The sequence below is a fragment of the Aythya ferina genome, assembly GCF_964211825.1.
Source record: "Aythya ferina genome assembly, chromosome: 1".
In the NCBI taxonomy this organism is placed as follows: Eukaryota; Metazoa; Chordata; class Aves; order Anseriformes; family Anatidae; genus Aythya; species Aythya ferina.
The window spans coordinates 63903952-63928292 of NC_140296.1; the positions used below are offsets into that span (position 1 = coordinate 63903952).

General features: G+C 41.3%; 1 protein-coding gene and 1 long non-coding RNA gene across 4 annotated transcripts; one reads left to right on the plus strand and one right to left on the minus strand.

Annotated features, from left to right (window-relative positions):
* Positions 1-1835: 1835 nt before the first annotated feature.
* On the plus strand, positions 1836-22586 carry UPF3A (UPF3A regulator of nonsense mediated mRNA decay). Of its 2 annotated transcripts, none has more exons than XM_084506396.1 (10): positions 1836-2029; positions 3142-3248; positions 9656-9762; positions 11469-11567; positions 11663-11773; positions 15191-15246; positions 15338-15496; positions 16844-17004; positions 18699-18937; positions 21500-21704. In XM_084506396.1, exons 1-10 carry the CDS (start codon positions 1907-1909, stop codon positions 21565-21567), a joined length of 1230 nt encoding a protein of 409 aa, XP_084362522.1. In that variant the 5' UTR covers positions 1836-1906; the 3' UTR covers positions 21568-21704. The 2 variants fall into 2 exon arrangements, with proteins under 2 accessions (XP_084362522.1, XP_084362521.1); XM_084506395.1 differs by having other exon boundaries at positions 1841-2029; positions 18699-18993; positions 21500-22586.
* On the minus strand, positions 5639-21483 carry LOC311430010. Of its 2 annotated transcripts, XR_014688496.1 has the most exons (3): positions 19562-21483; positions 13669-13854; positions 5639-7082 (listed from the first exon to the last, which is right to left on the minus strand). It is a non-coding gene; the product is annotated as an uncharacterized lncRNA (long non-coding RNA). The 2 variants fall into 2 exon arrangements; XR_014688497.1 differs by lacking the exon at positions 19562-21483 and having other exon boundaries at positions 13669-14810.
* Positions 22587-24341: the final 1755 nt, after the last annotated feature.

A 24341-nucleotide genomic window follows, 5' to 3' on the forward strand; every position in this document is an offset into this window, starting at 1 on the left:
GTGTATATATGTAACAGATATTAAGGATATAGTGCCAATTAATAACAAGAAGTTGAAGGTAGTAGAAAGATGATCTGAGGTGGGAGAAGTCAGTAATCTTGCAGCTGATATGTTTTGAAAATAATCATAGATTCAGCAAACAATACCATGGCAGTGAGAATGCAGATTACAAACTTACCAATATTATAAAAGCAAGCAGATTTATGATAGATTATACTTTTATGCATAGTCTGTCATAAGTATAGTATTGATATATATGCATAAAATTAAATGCATCAAACAGATGAGGAGGGCAGTGCTGTCTAAAAACAATCTCCACACAGACTGATCACGAAGGTTCAAAAATGATCTCAGCCAAGAACAACCACCCCCAGGAACAGGCTGACCAGGGGAACGCAGTAAGGGGCAGTTTCTGCCCCATCACAGGGCTGAGGAGTTGTGTCCGCTGAGGTAACCGATGGGTTACAGATCTTTTCTCTGTCTGACCATTTCTCAGGTTCAAAGAAGCAAACCCCTGTGTTGGTGTCATCACTGGGGCAGAGTGGTAGGAGCAGGAAGAAAAGGATGGGATGCAGAAAATGTGTTGCTATAAGGGAACGTATCATGACATCATGCCTCTACAGATATCTGCTGGAGTTTGTTTTGTTTTGTTTTTTGGCTGGCTGTTGCTAGCTGTCATTTATTGGCATCAAATCTTACCTAGAAGGAAGCATATGCAAATTGTCCTAGACTTTGAATGACTTTTCCTGGACAATAACAGAGGAATTCTTGATAAGGCTTGGCTGGGCTCCCAGCCCTTCAGGCAGATACAATTAGGTTAGAGCTTGCAAGCTGATGACGTGTGTCTCTTGGACAGGACTTCAGGAAAAGTTTCGTTCATCTCTCTTCTGTTGCCCAGTGTTTTGATCTGCTCTTGTTCTGTCCCAATCCTCATCTCTGTACCTGCACCTCCCAGCACCTGTCCTGCTCTTGCCTGGACTCTGCTTCCTTGACTGTGCTTGGTGCCTTTCTGGGTTATTCTGGCATTCTGATTTTCAGTTTGGCTCCAGTTAAACTGAGCATTGTTCTTGTCCTCATGAGGTCTTTGGTTAATAATTTTGGCCTGACTTGACCTCAGATTCTTGACTCTTGCTTCTGGTCATTGCCTCAGTTGGCTTTGGCCATGCATACATGTACAAGGGGCCAGGTCTTGATCAGGCTGAGTATCTTATTCACATGTCTCCAAAAGGCATATCCAGAGATGTCCTAAACGTAGCCTGCTCTCTTGCTTGCAAGGATCAGCCTCTTCCAGGGAGAGAACTGTGCGAGCTCCTGACCAGTTGGTTAGTCTGGAGGAGAGGGGACTCAGGGGAGACCTCATTGCTCCCTGCAGCTACCTGAGAGGAAGGTGTGGGGAGCTGGGGTCGGCCTCTTCTCACAGGTAACCAGTGATAGGACCAGAGGGAATGGCCTCAGGTTGCACCAGGGGAGGTTCAGGTTGGCAATGAGGAGACATTTCTGCTCAGAAAGAGCAGTCAGGCACTGGGACGGGTTGCCCAGGGAGGTGGTGGAGACACCGTCCCTGGGGGTGTGCAAGGAAGGGATGGACGTGGTGCTTGGGGACATGGCTTAGTGGTGACATTGGTGGTAGGGGGGTGGTTGGACCAGGTGATCTTGGAGGGCTTTCCCAACCCTACTGGCTCTGTGACCCCACGGGCTCAGGGGTTCCTAAAGCCTGAGGGAAGGACGGGGATTGGGATGGGGCTGAGGGGCGAGGGGCGCTGCCCCCCCACACACACCCCGGCCACCGCGGGCGGGAGCGCCCCGCTCTCCCCTCAGCGACCTCTCGCGAGATTCCCCCCTGCTGGCGGCCAGTTCTCGCGAGGCTTCCTTCCCGCGCGGGGCGGGGGCTGTGGGGCGCAGCGCCATGGCGGCGCCGCCGCGACGGGACCCGGAGCCGGCCCCGCTGCCGCCCTCCCCGCTGCCGCCGCCGCCGCCTCCCCCGGCGCCCGGTAAACAGCGAGAGGAGAAAAAAACGGCGCTGAGCAAAGTGAGGGGCGCGGCCGCGCGGCGGGGGGCGGCTCGGCTCCAAGCGGGCCCGGGCGGGGACGGGGCGCCCCGCGGGGACGGCCTGAGGCGGCCTCGGAGCGGGGGGGGAGGGAGGGGATAAATCCCATGGGCGTCTGGGGCCAGCCCCCGGGAGCAAACGGCTCCAGCACGGGGCCCCCACGGGTGCTCCCCCCAGACCCCTGCTCCTGCGTGGGCTCCTCTCCACGGGCTGCAGCTCCGGCCCGGGGCCTGCTCCTGCGGGGGCTCTCCATGGGCCGCAGCCTCCTCCAGGCCACATCCACCTGCTCCACCGGGGGCTCCTCCACCCATGGGGGGGCTGCAGCGTGGAGATCTGCTCCATGTGGGACCCATGGGCTGCAGGGGGACAGCCTGCTCCACCAGGGGCCTCTCCACAGCCCGCAGGGGAACTGCTGCTGCCTGCCTGGAGCACCTGCTGCCCTCCTGCTGCACTGAGCAGGGGGCTGCAGGGCTGCTGCTCACTCCTCTCTCCCAGCTGCTCTTGTGCATCTTTTTTTTTTTCTCCTTTCCCTAAATCCTTGCTCCCAGAGACCCAACCAGCGTTGCTCCCTGGCTCAGCTCTGGCCAGCAGCAGGTCCCTTTTGGAGCAGCTGGAGCTGGCTCTGCTCTGACATGGGGCAGCTGCTGGGCTCTGCTCACAGAGACCACCCCTGCAGCCCCCCTGCTACCAAAACCTTTACATCTAAATACAGTGCATTAAGATGATGTTATAGTAAGGGACTTAAAAGTTAGTTTAAACCATTTAAAAAAGAAATATTTTTAACATTTTATGTAGTCAGCATCTATTTTTGATGATTTTTTTAATACCTTCTTGGTCCAATTGCAGTGGTTCTGGAGCTTTTCATTAGAGTATTTCAGTTACCTGGCAGTTCTGCAATGTTAGCAGAATCTGAGATGGGACAATCTTGCCATCTGTCAGCGAGTCCAAGTGGGTAACTCACTGTGAGGCTAACACTCCAACTCAAACTCCCAGTTTAAGGAAGAGCTTTCAAAAGAGGAGTAATATGATTTGTTTCATCTTTTTCCATGGTATTTAGATCAAGGATAAATCTCCATTTTCTGTTACATACGCAGGTAGTCATTCGACGCCTTCCTCCTTGTCTAACTAAGGAGCAACTGGAGGAACAGTTACATCCTCTGCCTGCCCATGATTATTTTGAGTTTTGCACTGCTGATCCCAGGTGAGGATGAGCTGTTCATACAGGTTTTCAGGTGTTTAAAACCCAGTTAAGGTATTTTGGACGTACCAGATTACATATTTTGTCCGTGGAGCCCTTTTCATTAGTTCTGTCAGTTACTTAAAATGTTCCTGAAAAGTGGGATAAAAGTGCAGAGAAAATGCATTCCTGCCCCTTTCTTTTAAACTGGTGATTTTAGAACATTTTTATGTGCAAATATGGCATAGCTTTGTTGGAAACCCTAATCTTTCTTTAAACCTTCATTGCTAAAATGCAACAGGCTGTTTATCGGCTGCGAGAAAGACAACCTAGGGCAAAATACCACAGAAAGTTTTTCATGTGTGCCATTTAAGCTTAACTTAATCGTTTGTTTACGTATCTTTGTATTTATTTTACACGTGTTTTTTTCAAGTAATCCACTTCTATTCATTTTTGTGTCATTCAAAATTAAGTTATATAGAGAATAATAAGTTAGAATTGCTGGTATATTTATTTCATGTGCTCAGTATCACAGTGGCCAAATACCATCCCCGTTTGAACAAAGCGACTTCTAGAAGAGAAGAAACTTAACCGTTAAAATAAGCCAAACACCCTCTATGCTGCATCTGCACATGTTCAGGAAAACTAACGGGTGTGATTCATTTTCCCCAGCTTGGCCTATCTTAGTGTGCAGTGAATCATCCTCCACAGGCATCAGGTTATTTTCAGTGACTGCAGACAGATCCTGGATCTTGATTGCAGATCAACTTGTGAAGCTAGGGCCAGGTGACCCCCTGGAGCAGGTAGCTTTTCTTTAGGGAGCTGTCTGTAGCCGATTGCACTTGAATCAATCTAGTTCTGGGCTGATTTGAATTGAAAGGATGCTGCCGCTGTGTTTTAGATGGGTAAATCTGGTTATTTCGGTTCTCTCTGAAACAATTCCACAAGCAGAAAGGAAGAAATGTCTCTGTTAGCAAAGCCTCCTGGCAGTTCAGTGCATCAAAATAGCAGGTGCTTCAGCTTGAACGGTAGAAGAACCATGTTGGGTGTGAAGATAGAACAGGATTTAGTCTGATTGAAAGTCTTTATATCCACCTGCACTTTTTTTCTGAACCCAGCCATCCATATTTCCAAATGGTTTTCCTGAAGGCTTCAGTCCAACTGTTTATTTGATAAGGGCAAAATAGCAGAGGCAAACCAAAAATTCTCCAAAAGAGTGTCTTTGTCCTCAGTGTGTCTAGCTGCACAAATGCTAGGAACCAGTTCAAAAATTACAATTTTAATTTTCCAGAACAGCCATTGACATAAGAATCTGGGGAGTCAGCAGCTGCAGGAAAGATAAGTAGCTGGCAACAGTTGTAAATACAAAGTTTCATTTTTCTCTCCATGTGGTAAAATTTGGAGCACTCAAAAGTCTTGCTGTCCACTCATCAGTTGCATCCATGTCAGGTTCCTCATGAAAGATTTTGCAGCTTCTTTCTCATGCTGTGCTAAAAATAAAGTCTTATTTTTTATATGTTTATATATTGCTTTCCTACTAGAATTTAGGATTTAGCAAGCAACAAATGCAAATTTTAACCTTTTTTTTTTTGGAACAGTGATATCTCTTGATGGGTGTTACTTGGATTATCAGATGCTTTGAATCATTTATATAAACCTTGTAATAAAGTTATGATCTAGGGAAAAACGTTCTCTTCCTCCTGAGTTTTGGATTCATACTCTCTTCTGCCCTTAGAAATTTGGACTCTCTTGGAGGAAAAAATGTGTTCTCATTATAAATTTGGATTTTTCTTAGGGAAGCATTTCATATTCACTTTTTCTTGCTTTGTCTTGTTGCTTAAAAATTCTGTTTTCATACAGATGTATTTTTTTTCAGAATAGGTTTATCTTTGTAAGGTGTACGGCTACAGCCCTTTTCAGCAAACTGCACTGTTTAAATGTCTTTTAGCTGCAGTTCTGCAAAAGAATGACTGATTAGTTGCTCTTTCACTGGCCTAGCATAATCTTGCCCCTTTTGTCCACTTTATTTCAGTGCTGACATGTACCCATGTACATCTGTTCGTAATTAAAATCATGATGTGTTCACACGCTCCAGAACACACAGTAAACCTCCAGAAATTGTTCAGGTTGGAAGTGAGGAGCCATTTCTGCTCAGAAAGAGCAGTCAGGCACTGGGACGGGTTGCCCAGGGAGGTGGTGGAGTCACCGTCCCTGGGGGTGTGCAAGGAGAGGTTGGGCCTGGTGCCTGGGGACATGGGTTAGTGGGTGATACTGGTGGTAAGGTGTAGCAGGTAGTAGTAGGGTAGTAGTAGGTAGCTTGTAGTTTCCCCTTTTTAAGAAACTTCCTCTAGACATCCTCTACCAGTTGCTCTCAGAGAGAGAACTTGAGGGGTCAAACTGTAGCTGCTTCAACCTTTTTATTTCCAAGGTCATCTCTCCCCAGAGGACAAACAAACATTTGCAGTCCTGCCTGCATGCTTTTGCAAGATACGCATGCATATGTCAACTCCAGTTTTGCTTTGCACTCTAAAGGTTATTTGTAAGTTTACAATGTCTTGTTTTTATGCGCAAACTGTAAAACTTTCATTTTATTAAAATGTCATTGATGTATAACAGTTGCATCCATTTCAGTAAAATCATTTCACAAAGTATGACTATCGTGTCGTATTTCATTCATTTTCCCCGATTCATTCGATTCACTGCATTACATTTATTTTTCTCTCTTGTACACTGGGATCAAAATACAAGCAAAACGCTGTTTTTGTGACTGACTCCGTGGCCTTGAGGGACGTTTGGTAGCCATGTTACCATGAGCTAGTAGTGCTCATATCAAAAAAGGGAAGGCTCAGTTCATCTCGAGGCATGCCACTGCCATCCCCTGTATGAATGACAACAGCAGGTGAGAGACCAGAGGATGAACACCAGTGGATTTTAGCTTGAGGTGACAACATAGACAAAAGAGTTATCAATTTGGTCACAAATCACTCCCAAATTTAAGTGTTGAGATTTAAGTGTACATGCGTGTCAGTCTATACATTCATACATACCTATATACACATACACCACGGCTCGCCACCTCGGTAAGTATTTCTACTAAGAAGCAATGGCTGTTTTTAGAGTTTACATGCTACTGTTTATCTTTTAGATAACTGTTTAAATTTGCTTTCCTCTATACCAATCTTTTTACACACTTGTGCTAAAAGTACTTTCTAGAAAAAGTAAACTAAATGCTTCTGTTACTAAACTTGCCATAAAAGCAAGGGTTTAAAGGGATGTTTATTATTAGAGATATGCAGATTGCCTAGAAGATTGAGTACCCTTCAAAACACAACAGAAAACAAACTGTTGAACTGAAGAAATGTCAGACTCATCTGGGTTATTTCTACAGAGATCCCTCTAATTGATATCCCAGAGATGCCAACATCGTGTACGGTGCATCTGCCCAAAACATGATATGGATGGAGAATAGCATTATAGGCAGCAAGCATATGGCAAAATAGAGCCAGCTGGCTGCTTCCAAACCTAGTCACGCAACCTCAGCACCGAATTTCAAATCCCGAGAGAAATCTCTGCCAGCGGATACTTGAAAAAATGCAGGCGGCACACAGGATGGCCCTGTTGTAGTGCACTGCCTGGGGACTCAGCTGGAAGGCAAAGTCCTGAAGAGCAGAAGGTGTGTTTTCTCTGCTGAATATGAAGTGCAGCAGCGGAGCAGGAGTTTTTCTGCCTAGGAGAGGTTGGTGGCATCAGTCCTGGCCCTGCAAAACGTGTTCCTGCTCCTCAGCAGCACTGGGGGGTTGGTAGAGGAGAGGTGACGAGGGGATCCGGAGCAGGCAGTTGCACTTGGAAGTTCAGCTTCTGAAACCCAGAGGAAGAGACATTATTTCATACACAGAGCAGTGCTGAGCACCTCCAGTTTGCTAGTTTTAGTTAGCTTCCCGTTTAGAGAGTGGATTTTATGCATTTATTTTAGGTAGACCGCACACTTGGTTGGATAAGAAGCCTGAAGGGGTCTGAAACACTATGAGATCAGGCTCTCATGATACACGAAGCACTCTGACATCCAACGGGTGTGCGTACGAGATCTGACTGTGCAGGAGTGGCTGCATCAGAGAAACCCTATGACTGCTAAGTGTTGCCACAGCCGTACTTCTACAACCTTCTGCCCTGATATCCAGCACCAGTAGCAGAGAGACAGCCCTATTTTACTCTGCTGCTGAGCACATCAGTATCCTACTGTGGACAAACATGCCTCTGTATTTTTGTATGTTTCTGCAGAGGTGATGAAGTCCTTGAAGACTTAATAATGTATAGCAACAATGTTGGATCCCTTATTTGCAAGATAAATTCTAAACCTCTGCTTTCCAGAGTCCTATTTACACATTACAAGCCTTCTTTTTTCTCTTACTAGTAATTGCTTAATAACCACATCAAATACTTCTCTGAAAGATCCTCTGATAAATCTAAGCAAAAAAAAATGTTAGGAAAATATTCTGTTGTGTACCAGGAAAAGATTGCGTTGCCAGAGCAGACAGGAAACAGATGGTGTTGATGTGCAAGCTCAAGGAAACAAGGAAGGAACAAGTCTTTGTATTTTCATTTCTTTTTCGCGATGGTTGTGTGCCCAACCACAGGGTCTAAGTTATACTGCAGAAGAAAAAAAATCCACCTACATGATCAAGCTGTCATTTTTGTTGTATTTTACAAAAGCTGAAGATGGTAAAACACTGCAGTACTTGTTAGATTAGGAAAAGAAACTCAGGGCTTCTTAATCTCACATACCTTTATGTTTTCTAAGTTTTGAAAAATTCTTTTTTTCTAAGAATTTTGGTGGTTACCTCCCTCCTTGGAAGTCTTCAGAAGCCATCTGGATGTGGTCCTGGGCAACCTGCTGCAGGCTGAGCAGGGGTTACACCAGAGGACCTCCAGAGGTCCCTTCCCCATTCTGTGAGTCTGTAATCCTGCTTACGTGTTACTCAACGCTATTCCCTTCCTAAAACACCAAGACAGTGAGTAAAAATAGATGAAATAGCTATTCCTTAGAATTATAAGGTGCATCCTCTGCATGCTGTAGAGGCGCCCTGTAAACAGGTGTTCACAAAACATCTGAGCAAGAAAAGCCCTCTAGCTCTTTGTTAAACATTTCTCCTGGCTACGATGTCAAACACAACTTTGTGTGTTCTACAAAAAGGCCAGCTACTGACAGCAGTGCTCATCGTGGTCACCTTCCAACACCCCAAATGGGTGCGTGTTTGAAAACGAAAAAATGATCACTTGGTTTGTAGTGACCGTGGTTCTTCGGGATGCCACGTGTGTGGATCGTGTGATCCAACCCCTGTCTGTGCTCTTTCTCACTGGCTGCGAAATCTGATTCTGAAATAGCTATGGAATTGAAATCTGCTTGTGTTGGTTGTCTCCTACTGCTGCTGGTGAGTTTGTCTGAAGATGGGCCTTGCAGCAACAACATTACGAGCATAGGTATTCTAAAATTACGGGCTTACCTTCAAATACGTTCAGGTATTTCCCATAAAAATGGTTTAATTCATAGCCATTGCTAAAGGCTGTTTAAGCCACACTTTTATGCATCCTAATTAGGTGGGAGGGAGAGTTAAAGCGTGTACCTGACACTCGGCTGATGGGTGGTAATGCGTTGAATTACCCCAATCCCACTGTGGTTGGTGATGTGCCAGCTCTGAGGTTTTGACCAAGCATGCTAACATTTACACACCTAGAGTGGGACCTATGCCAACAAATTCTAGGAGGATCAGGATTGTTTTCGGTAAGTACCTGGTCTTTCTTTCGCTACAAATGTTTGGGATTTTCACAGTAACCGTGCTTCACAACAGGACATTGCACGTATATTCATACACATGTGTGTCGAATGGAGTTTGTTTATCAGTATGTGATTCAGCATGTTATCCTAAGTTATTTAATCTTTCCCAAAGGTGGGAATCTCTTTAAATACAGTGACAGCTTGGCAACTGCCACTGCACTGGGAACTTTTACTTTGCCTCCTACTATTTCAGCAACAGAAAACTTAATCTTAACATGCCCAAGAATTTCCCTGAAACCACTGCTGTTATTCACCTCTCAGATCATAAACAATTACACATAAAGCTTTGATCCTGCAAAATGAAAATGTGTGCTCTGTAATGTAGGGAGACCAAACTGCATAGAAATATTTGTCTCAGTTCAGAATAAATTTCACAGTTGCATCCAGGAATTCAGTCACTGAGTTGCTTTTTGTCATATATATCTCTCTGTATATATTTTATATATGCATATGAATACGTAAGGACTTCAATATGCATGCTTAAGTTAGGCTTTTCCCAAAGAGGCTGAGAATTGCAGTGTGATCTTACTGGTTGTAACTTTTTCCAGTCCTGAACAGAATAATAAGTAACAGAAAATAAAATTGTTTCTTGTTGCAGCCTTTATCCTCATCTTTACTCCAGAGCATACATTAACTTTAGAAATCCCGAGGACATCCTTCTTTTTAGAGATCGCTTTGATGGCTATGTCTTCATTGATAATAAAGGTTGGCCTATTTGTAAGATATTACACGTGTCTACATACACATATATCATTTTAGAACATTAATTCATTTCATTTTTTTTTCTAATGATGCCTTTTTCTGCTCAATATACAATTAATTACATAAAAATACACTGAACCAGAATCTAGCTGCTAGAAGATAATGAAGTGGAAAATGTATTTGTCCATGCAGTCTCACTTGTCTGCATGGTGCTCGTGCTTTATCTGCATTCGTATACCTTAAGCAGTCCACTACCAGGTTCCTGTTAATGATCCTATGTGAGCTTTGCAGTTCATCACAACGATAGCTTCATACGCTGAAGGCACGAGTGGCTGCATCTTCAGTGTGTTTCTGTGAGATTAAGCCGTGCCATGTGTTCCCATTTTGAGAAAGCAAAACCAAACCAGTTGTCTTCACCATTTTGTTTGCCCACTTTGAGATATGTATGCCATGACTTTCCAGAGCATTAATGCTCGATAAAACTTTAGAGGTCTGATGTCCACAACTGTGAGTGCTTTCAGGCATGTGTTGATAAGAACTCAGACATCCTGAGTTGCAAGAAAAGGAGTTGCAAGGTTAGCTGCCTTATTTAAAACTTTCAGTCTACAGAAGTTTGCTCAACAGTAAAGAAAACCACTGTAATGTAGGTGTGGGTAAATCCTGCTGTATAGTAGCATTAAATTGCTGTAGCCAAGACATTGTGCTTTGTCTGTAGCTGTTCCTCGCCTCACTCTCTCACACCTTCTCTAAAAGGATTGCATGGGCAGTATAAAAGAGACTTGGATTTGTGGGTTTCTCTGACCATTGTCTGTTCTGAACACGGAATGTTGCAGGGGACCTGTGAAATAGTCTTGTCCAGTCTAACTGGAGAGTAGCTCTCCAAAGAAGCTGGCTGCCAAGATAACAAATTTCTCTGTAGCATTTCCTGTCTGAGATATTTCATATGCCCCATCCCTGGAGGTGTCCAAGGCCAGGCTGGATGGGGCTTTGGGCAACCTTGTCTGGTGGGAGGTGTCCCTGCCCATGGCAGGGGGGTTGGAACTGGGTGGGCTTCAAGGTCCCTTCCAACCCGAGCCGTCCCAGGATTCTGTGATAGGCTTTTACCCTGCATTTGGATGGATCTCTCCAAAGATGGAGAGCAGCACCTTCCTCCCAGTGCATGATTCCAAGATTCTGAAGTAGAATCCAATACACAAGGCAGACCTCAAAGAATAGGTGCCAGCAAACACAAGCGAGTAGTCGTGTTGTCCACCATAAATAGCAAAAAAAAAGGAGTTCCACACACTTCACAGAGCAGCAGGATCACTTAAAATTCATTTCCCAGTAGTAATCATTCATTTGTCAGCATGAGATTTTATGTCAATTTTTCCACTCAATGACAATTTTTGAAGAATTAAAAGAGAATTATAAATGATAATGCAAGGCTTTTATTGTGCAACAGCACTCTTCATCTTGACAGCCTTTGTTAGCACGTCAAAATAATATTTTAATAATAATGTTTAAGTGTATAATTCAGATATAAATGTATTTTGTTTTGAATCCAAAGTACTGCTACATGCAACATATCATTAGAAATTTAGGATGACATTTTAGAGACACCTTTGATTTCAAATAAGGCTGCCCAACACAAGTTTGAAGAGTCTGGAAAATCTTACTTGTATATGAAGAATGCTTCCCAGAATAAAAATTAAGAATTGATCTCTTTTAAGGTTTGGAGTATCCTGCAGTGGTTGAATTTGCTCCATTCCAGAAGATTTCAAAAAAGAAGTTAAAAAAGAAAGATGCCAAAGCCGGGAGCATTGAAGATGGTAAGCATATTTTCTTGATGTCACTGTGAAAAACGGGTTCCATTTCTGCTGTGAATTGCAGAGTATTAACATAATTCAAAAATTTATCTTCGCAGATCCAGAATATAGGAAATTTTTAGAGAGTTACTGTGCTGATGAAGAGAAAATCTGTGCCAATCCTGAGACTCTTTTGGGAGAGATTGAGGCCAAAACAAGGGAACTCATTGGTCTGTTTTCTTGACTTTTCTTATTATTGAGAATATGAAATATATTATTTTTATATCTTTATCATATTACCTGCAAGATATGGCCCGTTCGGTCTGACACAGACTGAGGTTATCACAGTTAAAGTTTTTATCCCCCAGCCAAGTAGTGACAGGAAGCACCTCACCTGTGCTTTTGAGTCTCTGTGCATGTAATCACTCAAAGTTTTGTATGCACAGTGGCTTCAAAGTTAGCTCCTTAGTAGTTTTAAATACTTGCAGATGTGTTATAAAAAGGTGGAAGATATATTTTTAAAAGATAAGGTAGCTGAATACTTAAGAACTGATCCCTGCTACTAGCTGCTTTTATTAACATGAAATGATCTCTGTTAGGATTCTGCAAAAGCTTTGAAAGTAAGGCAACACCTTGTTCTCTGTAGGCATGTGGTGTGACTTTCACAGTCTTAGGGGGAATCTTTAAGGAGATAACATTGAAATCTTCCGGGATAAATCACATCAAATTTCAATTGCAGGCTTCAGCAATGTGAATATTGCTGGTTACATTTATACAAATCATGAGTATCAACAAAAAGCCAGTTGTCTATGTGCTGTGATCCATACTGTACTATATAACAGAACCATGTTTTTTCTTCTTTTCAATTCAGTCTTTGAAAGAGTACCATTATTGGACTGACTCTAGTGACTATGCCACTCCACAGTACTGCCACACTTTAGATAATTATTTGACTATCAGCAAATGCATAGAAGACTGTTACTAGAAAATGCACAAGGCAGGAACTGAAAGATGTGGGAAAAAACAGCTGGAATAAAATGCAGTGTTCAGCATAGCAGTGCAGACTGCTGACGTATTTCTGAGGTCAGAATATCGTAATTGCTAGGACTGTTAGAAAACTGCATGTTAAAGAGAAAAATAAAGCTGTTTACAGAACATAAAGAAGCAGTGCAGACATGAATGTTGAGGAATGTTTTCAGGACTCCTTCAGTACTGAGGGAAAATTTTCCTGGGATAGGTAGGAGAGATCTATTTTTCATTCAAAATGTGATGTGATGTATATTTTCTCAAAACATCTAAATAACAGTGCCATGTTGCACTGAGAAACACAGGTAATTCTTTCCAAAATGCTGGGGCTTGGCAGCTGCCAGAATGCAGTTTTGAGGGCAACAAGGGTTGTTGATGTGCTGGAACTCCAACTGACAACATTCAGAGCACTTTCTCTTTTCCCTGGTGTGACAATTGGCTAGAAAAAAAAAAATAAATTCAACCTTTGGTAATATTTCTTTACAGTGAACAAATACCATGATTTGTGCTATTTATTTGTCCCTGCCTGTGACAAGGGTTTATACAGAGAGGCATTAGTTCTTCATATACATAAAATAAAAAAAAATATATATAATAAATTATTTGGTTTGGGAAGGTTTGGAGGTTAAAAAAAAAATAGAGGAAATGGAAGTGACAGAATTATGGACATTTAGCTAATTCTGTTACCAGTGAAATAGTTGCTCTTCTAGATACAAAGTTCCCCAACAATTTTTATTTACTCCAGACCATCCTAGTATTTGACAGCAAAGTAAAAGCAGTAAAAAATTTCAAAGACAGTTTACAATTCCAGGAAAGATTTATTAACTTAAAAATATTCTGACTCTTCAGTGAAAATGACTGGTCTTGAGAATTGCAGTTTTTAGAATAACTGTGTTGCCTGAAGGCAGCTTTCCATTAGGAATTTTTTTTTTTTTTTTTTTTTCTGGTAAATCACAGAAAATCAAATTATTTGGTTCTCTCAGTACAAAACCAAAGATTACTTCAGTGGGAAGTACCTTTATAGCAAAAGTACGTCAGGGTTTTTGTGTATTTCAGTTCCAAAGGCGTTAACATGTACTGAAGTCAATGAAAGACATACCTGGTACTCTGTTAGTAGAACTGGGCCTCACATTCTCAGCATTTCTCCAGGTAGTGTTACCGCAAACCAGCATGCTTTATGCATCACGTCAGATGTGTTAGCTCATCAGTTTCAGTGTGACAGAGAGATATAGAGCAGAATTTCTCTGTAGCAGGATGAAGGTAAGCTCATTCTTCTGGCTTGTTTCTAGAAAGAAAGATAAAGCATAAAAGTTATTGCTGATGGAGTTCTTCACTTAGTAATTTATTTTCTTTCAACATTTTGTAAACATTTTCAGAAAAGCCTCTTAGATTTTCATTTAGAGTAAGGCTCATAAACAAGGTGGGTGAGATTCAGGTTTCATTGGTAAACATCCTTTTGTGGCCTCCTCTTTTGATAGCACTCATCAAGCAGCCTCTCCTCCGTGCACGTTAGACATTCAAAACAGAAACATTCAGATCTTTTGGGGATACAGGTTGTGTCTAGATTTTGGCTCTTCCATTTTAAATTTGCTTTAAGAATTTCTTTCTTCATTTTTTTCTTTCCACTTTCTATTCTTTCTTCCACATCATATCATGCATTCCAACTAGTGAATTTTTCTTCTGGTTTCAGGAAGAGTCCTATAAATAGTTGTAGAGCATTTTTTAGTACTAAATATTTTCTGTAACTCTGTCTTGGGACATGTTAAGACTGACAAAATTCTTTGTAATGACTTGCAGCTATAGGCACATGGTTCAAACTTCAATTCAGTGCTGACAGTCATAGATGCCATACATGATAAAGAAATTGATGATGTCTCCAAGCTTTTGTAGAATTAGGGGGTGGTTCAGGCTAGATTTCTGAGCGTGGAGACAGCTCTTTAACATAAGAATGGCTGTGTGATCCAGTAGATGATGACCCAAAATGTGTTATTTAGGAAAACAGACTTTTATTGAATCTGTTGATACCTTGCTGTGCATCCTAGCACAAACCACTTCTCTTTCACTTATCCTGTTTTCCCATGGAATGGTGAATGCCAGATGGGAGTTAAACAGAAATGTTATATGAGAATGACATTTCCTTCATCATGTAATTTGAAATTCGGGATTGAAGAGCGACATGTGAGATTACAGTAACGTGGGCTGTACATGAACAGCAGTCTAGGTGGGTTTTGATGTCAAAAAAAAAAAAAAGGTTTAAAGAGGAATAGATCTATAGTAGGAGTAGATACTGAACACATTTATTTCCTTTTTGATGAGCAAGAGAAAAAATGCCATTCTCTGAACTGAAAATACATGATTTTAAATTAAATGTTAAATAATTATGCAGTATATCTGTGGTACTTCTAATCCTAACAGCAAAACAAAACAAAACAAAACAAAACCCAGCAGTGTTTCAAAATGGAATTATGGGAATACTGTCCAAAATATATAAAATAAATAAGTTTGTGAATTATTTGGCTCCCTTGCGGATAAAGCTAGAAAAAAGGGGTTAGTACTGAAGTAAAGAAATGAGTACATATTTTAGGAGTTGAACACTATATCACAAATTTTTTGTGTTTTAGCTAGAAGAACAACACCCCTTTTGGAATATATTAAAAATAGAAAATTAGAAAAGCAGGTACGTTCAGACTTTTGCCTGAAGTTCAACATTTATGTTTCACATGGTTTTCCTTTGGACAATTTACAATTAAGCATTTTGAACTCTTCAGAGAATTCGAGAAGAGAAACGAGAGGAACGAAGGCGGAGAGAACTGGAGAAGAAACGTCTGCGGGAGGAGGAGAAAAGGAAGCGCAGGGAAGAGGAAAGACGTAAAAGGAAAGAAGCAGAGAAGCAAAAGAAAATTTCCGAAAAAGAAATAAGGATCAAGGTATCTTAATGAAAAAATATTCCTCTGATGAAGTTATTTAGAAGTTGCTTTGGTTTCACACTAATACTGTTTATACAGTGTGCTGCAGTACATTGAGTCGATACAGTTTTTGCTGAAAGGAGAATTAAAGTAAGGTCTAGACTAAGTACTGTTGTTGAAAAGTCTGACTAATTACCTTAGGTACCGTGCTGTGCTAGTGCAGTTGCAACAACAGGTAACTCAGATGCCTTTTAATAACACTGCCAAATTCTGTGCTGATGTAACCTGACAGAACCAAATTGTTCTGTGCTATCACCTGGGAAGATTATTGCAAATATGGCTTCTAACACTTTGTCAGGTAAATCTTCTAGCCATATCTGCTGAAGGTGTTTTGTGTTTATACTCAAAACTGATTTATTTTAATAATATGCTTTCACCAAATTATTAAATGTTTTGTTATAGTTTATATATAATTATATATTTTAATAGTGTTATAATTATACAGTACACCTACATGGTGTATAAATACTATAATATCTAAAATATACTATAATTTTCCCTGAAAGAAAAAGAAAATACTACCTGAGAGAAACATAGAAGTTTTAAGTATCAGAGAAGAATAACGTTTGATTTTTAAGAACAACTGGTGGAAAAAAAGAATGGTGAGATGTTCTACTTACGAAGTGTTAGAAGAGTAGTTTCAGACAGTTGATCCTTCTATAAAGATTACTTCTGTAATGCCAGACACTGCTCAAGCCCTGTGTGGATTATTTCTTGTGAAAGTAACAGAATTCTTGGAAATCTTGATCTCCAAAATTAAAATGTAATATGATCTTTCCTGCTAACATCATATTTTTTCCTCAGTCTCTATTTCTGTTAAGGTGTATTTATATGAAGCACCTATTTCTGTATGCCAGCCTGTCCCAAGTAATTCATATGTTACACATTTTATATGCAATACTTCAAGGAGTGAGCTATTAATCCTGCTCTTTTTGTGGTATTGTAGAGATTCTCCTTTTATTTTGTTGGCAATAACGCTGAGCTCTGTTGTTACTTGATTTCTAAGAAATCATAGACTATATATAAAGCTAAAGAAAGAAGAGCAGGTAAGTGCTTTCTCCAGTACTCTTGGCATATTTAAAAGCATGCTGTTGAGCGCCTGTTAATGACCTCCATTCCTTAGCAAAAGTAAACTGCCCTCTTAAAATGACGTTTTAAGTTTTATACTTTGCAACATATATTCATAACATTATTAAATAAGATTTAAATATCTTCAGTCTTAATAGGTCATTGATATATTTAGTACATTGTTAAAATATCCATTACAACAGAGGAGTTTACATCATAATATACACAAATATTTCTTAGCTTCTTAAGAAGCCGGAAAAGGGAGATGAGCAGGCCAGTGAAAAGCACAAAGAAAAAGATGAAGATGCTGACATTGAAGAAAACAAATGGGAGAAGTCCCCTGGGTCTGGGAGTATAAAATCCAAATCATCTGAGGGCTCACTAAAAGAACTTAAGGAAAAGTAAGTAATATTTATCTTTTGGTCTCCAGGGTATATCTTAAATGCTTTGATATGAAGGCTTAAACATGATGCAAGTGTTTGGCTGTGTGTTTGTCAGCAAGGAGCTGATTTCATTTTGCACATGAACTGTCCTTCTTGTAAGGAGTGTTTGGTAACAACTGACTGACCTGATGGCAGTATTAGTGGATGCGATTTATTGTTTGTGAAGTGCATTGAAATCCCAGGTTGGAAGGATTTCTGCGTGAAAGATCGTTGAGAGTTTCTTTGTTATTTCATCTGTTTCCCAACCAAGAGCTCAGGTAAGGCCCAATTTCTATTACTGATATTGAAGACTAAATTACCTTCAGTGCCCTACAATTCATCATACTGGCTTCGTTTCTGCTGCAATAAGCAAAATGTGTTTGATAAATGGGACAATGGCAGCATAGTTAGGGTGTGAATGACAGCCTTATGACAGATGCATGCAGAAGGCTGTCAGTCTCTCACTGCCTTTTGTATTCCACATGCAGTAGTCAGAACAAGAGGCGTAGCGTAGTTCTGTCGCTGCTGTAGCCTCATTCCCACAGCCCACCACTCCCACTCTTGCCTGCCCATTCCCCAGGGCTGAATTTTAGAAAGCAACTTCAACCCCCTCTGGAGCTGGGGTTTGTTTCCCTCTCACCTATCAACCACCGGTGTGTTCCTCATCACCCCCAGTCACGGAGGAGCTAGACAGGTACCAGGCAGTGCTACAGCAGTGAGGCTGGATGTGTCTTCCTGCCTTTTGGGAAGGCCGTTCTCCAGAGCCTCTAGGCCTTGAAGGTAGCATCCAGAGTTCATGAGAGTTTTCATAGTTACATTATCCAAAAGAAAAAAAATGGTGTAAAAAGATAAACATTTATTCATATTAAACCAACCTGAATCAGAAACACGTCTCACTGCTTGATCACTACATCATTGGAAAGTCTCCAGCCTCTCTAATTCTCTCTGCTGATGGAATGTGAGCAGACTGACAAAATCAACTTTCCTGTTTCAATTTTAAGTATCAGATATATGTAATATATAAAAAGAAATTACCTGTATTTGCTGCTTTTAAAATTTAATCTATTCTGTGATCTTTCTTCAATATTTGTAGTTTTGCCTTACAAGAGAAGCACACGCTTGCTGAACAGGAACACTGAAGTAAAAAAGAGAGGTGTGGATTGTATCCAGCAGCAAAACATTGCAAACTAACAGTCTTTATAATATAAACCCATAGTGTAAATTAAATATTATGTTGCGATAAGGCAGTGCTCTTTGACCTAACTAAAATATTGAAAGATAGAGTCAATTATTTGGAGACACCATAAACAAAAGCCTAGAACAACAGTATTCACAGCGTGAGTCTTCTCAAGAGCAGCCCACAGGCCCTGAGCACGCAGCATGTGATTGTGTGAGGACTGTTGGGGAGCTACTCAGGGAGTTGCAAAGAGGGGTAAAGGTTGAAGAAGAGTCCTCCCACAGTAGTTACACAAGAGCCAGATTTTGCTTGGAAAGCTTTAACATTTTGGACTGAATGCATAGTCAAGAGCTGGACATAAAAAAAAATAAGAGCCTTACCATACAGCTCATCTAAAGAAGGTTGAAGGCCAAGGAAAACTTTGTGTCATGTCCTTCAACTGCTTTTTGTTACTGTTAATTGCTTGGATTTTCTTTCTTTTCATGCATATTCGTAGGTCACAAAATGATAGTGACAAAGAGCAAAGAGATTTGGAGAGAAGATTTCGAGAAAAAGAACCTGAAAGACAAAGGTATCGATTGGAGGATGGCAGAAAGCATAGAGCTCACTATGAGTTTGACAAGTTTGTGAGAAGGAATGAAGAAGAGCTGAAATGGGGGAAAGGATACAGCCAAGACAGAGGAAAGAAAGGGAACCACACCTACAGCTTCACTGTGGAGGCAGTAGACAAACTGGGTAAAGAGGACAAGTGTGATGACATGGCATCCAAAAAGGAGCGCATAAGAAATAAGGTTCTTTTATTCATTTAGGATAATCTTTCATTAGTTAAATTTGCTTCAAGGTCACAGGTTTTACTTTGGCAAACTCAACATAAAGATGCTTTTCTTGAGAAAAAGCAGTTCTTTATTTCATTTTCAGTAAAACCCTGACTTCTTTTTATTACTGGCAGAGGACAACAGCAGCTAAAATAAGTTAAGGTCACTGGTCTCTGCTCATTTGTGTGTACAATATATAGCATACTCTCTGTCTTCCTTTCAACCCTGGCATTTTTAGAACGCTATTCTTGGAAGCTTTGTATTTTATGAGTGTGTTAAAAAATGAGATACATCTGGTCTGCAATGAAATTCAAAATCTGTGGCACGCTAGCCTTTTAAAAATATGTTTCCATTACCCAGCCCATAAAATAATTAAATCATGGGATGGCCAGGACATGCCTAATAGGGGAACTGTATGGGCTTTAATAAAAAGCTAATTCTGAAGCCACTGCATTGAGAAGGTGTGAGTGTGTGAACCCTTCAGTGTTTTGTATACCTGCCAGTTAGAAAAGGCTGGTGTTTGCTTACCACAAAAGATACTCACGGTCAATGCCAGGGAAAGAACAGGTGCAAAAATGGTGCCCATAGCAGGGCGTACATTAGATCTCTCCCTTCTTGCCTCCCAGAAACATGGGCGTTATTTTTCTCAGACCCTCTGATTTCATGGATGTGCCGAAGTCTTTTCAGGAGGTGGTTATCCCTGTCAGCCTCATTCCTTCTCTGTTCTTCTCTGATTTCCTGCAAAAGATGACAGAAACACTGTTTTGTGTAGAAATGTATTCAGCATGTGAAACCTTTCAAACCAAATTCCTGATCAGTGGCAGAGGCTAGAGCTGGCAAATTGGTCATGTGTGGAGTGAATCCATACGAGTGTACCCAGAGCCAGTCCAGGTGGCCTCGCTGTGCGTGCCGTGGAGGTCACTTGGTGCAAACCCCAGAAGCCCGATGTGCCCGGCTCTTTGCTTATGCAGAGCTCAGCTGGGCAGCATGCACAAGGTTTATCTCCACGTGCATGAGAACCACTTTCCACGTACACCAACAGCTCAAGCTTAGAGCAGTCAGAAAACTGGCTGGTTCAGAAACAGGAATATGGGAAAAGCGTTTTTCCTCATGTTTGCTGTGCTAAACTTGGAGTCTGGTGAAATATCAGCAGCCATGGTGGGTGCTGGGGGCCTTTTGCCAAGCCTTAAGAAGCCTCCTTGTTTTTAATTCCTCTCATCACACTTCTGGTAGCTTGCTGAGTCTCTGGATTAGTCCACACTTCAAATTCTAGGTTTGTTCCCTACCCAAAATAAGCAATAATGGTAAAATTATTTGCAGTTTTGTTACTTTTTTTTTTTCTTTTTCTTAGAGCATTTGTCACAACAGAAGCTGAGTTTTCCCGCTTACCTACAGAATTAATATAATCAGAACAAGTTTTATACAGACCAAGCGTCTTTCTCGATTTTGTAGGAATGAGAAAATAGGAAATTGATGAGCTGTTTGTCATGTAGAAAGATGCACGTTATGCATTTCCTATGACACTACGAAGCACTAGCTCAAATGATCTGGTTGTATGGCCTGATCGTGAATCTTGATATCTGGTCTAACGAGATGGAGAATAAAGTGGAATGAAAAAGACACACAAAGGGAAAATACATAGCAGTAATAAGAAAAAACAAACAAACAAAAACAAAGTGAGAGAATAAAAGATCAGACTGACTTCAAGTTACAAAGAGAGATGGAAATTGATACAGTTTGATGTAGAACAATTTCAGCACTCTGCAACTATCGTAAAGTAGGCTGTTTAATTTTGTTTGCTGAACTTAACACGAGAATTTGATCAAAAAGCTCTGGTTTTGGTGAATGGGTTGCCCTGTAATGTTAACAACTGGTATTTGTGAGAGTAAAACACTGTTCCTAGGAAAAGACTTGTTAAGCTGAGTTTCAATAATACATTTCATTATTGAGATTTCAGGAACAAAAAGTGCCCTCAAGACCTGTGGAAGCAAGTTCAAGGTGTCTTTTCCTTGTAAATTGTCTCCTTCCGTTTTACATCGATCAAATCAGCATGTGTCTGATCGAGTCTGCATGTTTTAAAATCATAATTTGGTTATTATCAGTGGGTGAATTCCCCTGCTCCCCTACTCGGTATGGGAGGCATGATGAAGCAGAGCAATAACAATCCAAATGTGTAACACTGTGTCTGATAATTGTCTGCAGTGTGTCTCCATGTTTACATCAGTTGTACCCCAAGGTCTTTAAATTTTAGAGTTTTCTTCATTTATTCAAAATACTTTGTTTCCAAGAATAGTGTTGTAAGCAAGACAGATATTAAATACTCGGTTGATTTTCATTACACTTCATTTTTTCCCAGGTCTTATGATACGTAAAGTAATTTAACACAAAATCTACTTTCTTCACAAATATTAATCACTTTAAAATCCCACGTGTGTATCCCACATCGTTTTTCAGAGAGTTAACTGTATCTGCTTCCTTCTAGGATCGTCCAGCCATGCAGCTCTACCAGCCAGGAGCTCGCATTCGAACACATACGGGACCTACAAGTAAGACCTATGACTGCAGTGGGAAATCTTTTGAAGATGCTCTCGACAAAAAGTATGAGGCAGATAATTCAGCTGGAGGTGGTTCTGAGAAGAGTGAGGAAGCAGAATAAAACAAACCGGAGGAAAGACTCGTGAAAAAGGATGAACTTAAATATTTAATGTTGCCACAAAAATCCATAGGGCTGTTCCAGATCTCCAACACCAATAAAATTATCATAGCTCTCCCATACTTCCTGAGAAATAAAGGAAAGAGTGACTGAAGATGTATAAAACATCTCACAGCAAAGGAATGTGGTTGCTTTTTCACAAAAAGCCGAGCAGGCACCATTTGCCTAATTTAAAAGCAGTTTGATGTTATGTTGGATTTACCTTGAAATATAAAACCTCTAAGAGTTTTACAGGCGCCTTTATACGAAACTTTTCAGAGGCTATCTCACCGTTTACAGTCTGAAGAAATGAAATGTGGATTTGTGTCAGTCTGAAATCCGAGGCACTTCCCAACGTGTTCGGTGCATGGCACGGCGGGCACAGGGCCCCCTCCTGCAGACGGCAGCGGCCGCTGCCACAGGGAACCAAAGCTCTGGAGCCGGTGGGGTTTGCAGGATGAGGCCCACGGTTTGCACAGCTGTGAGGAATGTCCCTTGGTATCTGTACCTCATTGTGTTTACGTCGTTTTTCAATTAACCTTAGCGTCAGATAAGTGTTGTTAAAGCTGCAAGTACGTTGTTGGAGCGTTTGTCATTTTCTGAGCCACTTCTGCCTTTTGCGTTTTAACAGATCTTGTGCTTAAAGCAGAAAAAAAAGCTAACACAAACCTCAGCACTTAAACGAATGCCTGGTTTTATTAAATTAGCTGTTTTTCATGTTTTTGACACTGACTTTTAAAAAAAAGTGGTTGTACAATGATGACTTTTTATATGCTAACGTTTCATATAAGTTGCAGTTGCAGGATTTGGAAAACGCAGGCTGTGTGAAAGCTCTGAAGTCCTATTTATTAATAAACACCCGAGCGACAACTGCAAACTGCCATTTTGTAAGAATGGTCAAATTCTGCCCCCTGATGCAAGCATATATATATTCACACACACATATATATATATGCACACACATAGTGCTTCCATTGGTTTCAATGACAGCCGCATGTCTAGGGAAGGGCAAAACACGTTCATTTGTCTTTTAAGGCTGAAAATTTCTCAGTTGTCTGAAACTGAGACCTGCTTTGTCAATTAAGTTAAATAGTAAGATATTAACTTGTTTTGACATCCTCTTTGAACATTTTGTTATTAAGCATATCATCTAGTTGTTCTAAACTGAAGAATTATTTATTGTATTTTCCCAGATATTAAGCATTAAATAGAATAAAAGCAACAAGATTTTGACTGTGATTTTGAGCATCGACCTTCTGCATTTTTTTATCTGGTATTCTAAAAAAAATAAGTAGGATGCTCTGCTGCTTGGTATTCTTCAGAAGAAGATAAAAATACAGTTGAGAAAGATTTTTAAATATCAAACTACATAAGTGAGGTGCCAGCTAAAATTACTTCAAAGCTGAAGTAAAAACAGCTGTTGGAGAATTATCTGGTTTTATCTCCAGCTAAAATTTATCTTGTTTACCAAGTTTATCCTGGCTGCAGAGAATTTGGTTTGCATTTTGGTTCAGCTTCCTGGTTGGGAAGAAAGAGCCTTAACCAGGACAGTTCTGCCGTGGAGTCAGACTGGGCTGAAATCTACACCAGATCAGGGGCAGCATAAAACCAACCATTTCCAGCCCAGCGGGGTACCCAGGGGAAGAGGGCAGAGCCCTGCAGGCTCGAGGAGGGATCTCACTCGTGAGAGTAACAGATAAGACAAGGAAAAGAAGAGATTTTGCACATCCTCAGAAACTTGAACTTGCTATTTTTGGCCAACAGTGGCTTTCAGGCAACTCTCTCACCTTCCTGTGAGTGCCTTGAGTAAGTATCTCTTGGTAGCGTTGTAGGCGGTTAACTAAATACAGTTTATTTAGCGGTAATTTTCCACTTGGGGTTTCGTGTTTCCCATCTCTTTTAGTTACCAAAGATCGGGTTTCAAACCCTGACTCAGTAAAATCTGCCAGGGTTTAAACATCCGCGTCTTCCAAGCAAAGCTGTCGATCCCTCTCTAACCAGGATGCCTCCATCCTGCTTTATGGAGTTATTTGTGCTTTCCGGTCCATATAGCACCTTGAAAAGGTGGGTGCAGGGAGGCCGGCCTTTGGTTTACGTCTCCACATGGAGAGAGTGTCCAGAACGTCCGTATTCCCTGGGGAGGCCAGGCGGGAGGAGCTGCCACCTGCTCGGTGCTTGCTCATTTTCCTACGCCCCCCGCGATGACACAAAATAAACGCAGGCTCGCAGCCTGGCTTTGTGCAGAGTCAGCGTGGCGTGAGAGCTTTATTTCCACAATAGCGACTTTGTGTTGCAAATTCAGCTTCGCTGAAAGTGGATCCAGCTTCCCTGAGAAATGGGAATTGCGGCTGGGTACGCCACAGCTGACTTGGGTGCCATCTGCTTTCTTGCTTTTAAAGTACAACGTGCTCTGTTTAATAAAGATCTCCACCAGCTTGACAGCCTCGCTGAATCGCTGGCCTGTTTCTTACTGGGTTCCCAGGTCATCGACACTTTGGGGTATGGAAATCTCCTTGCCTGTTAGGCTCGGTTCTGCCATGAAATATTGTGTTAAGGGAAGCTGATGCGGGATGTAAATATTCAGTAAAAAAATCTGCGTTCGCGCCTGTAGCAGTTCGAAAGAGAAGCTGAT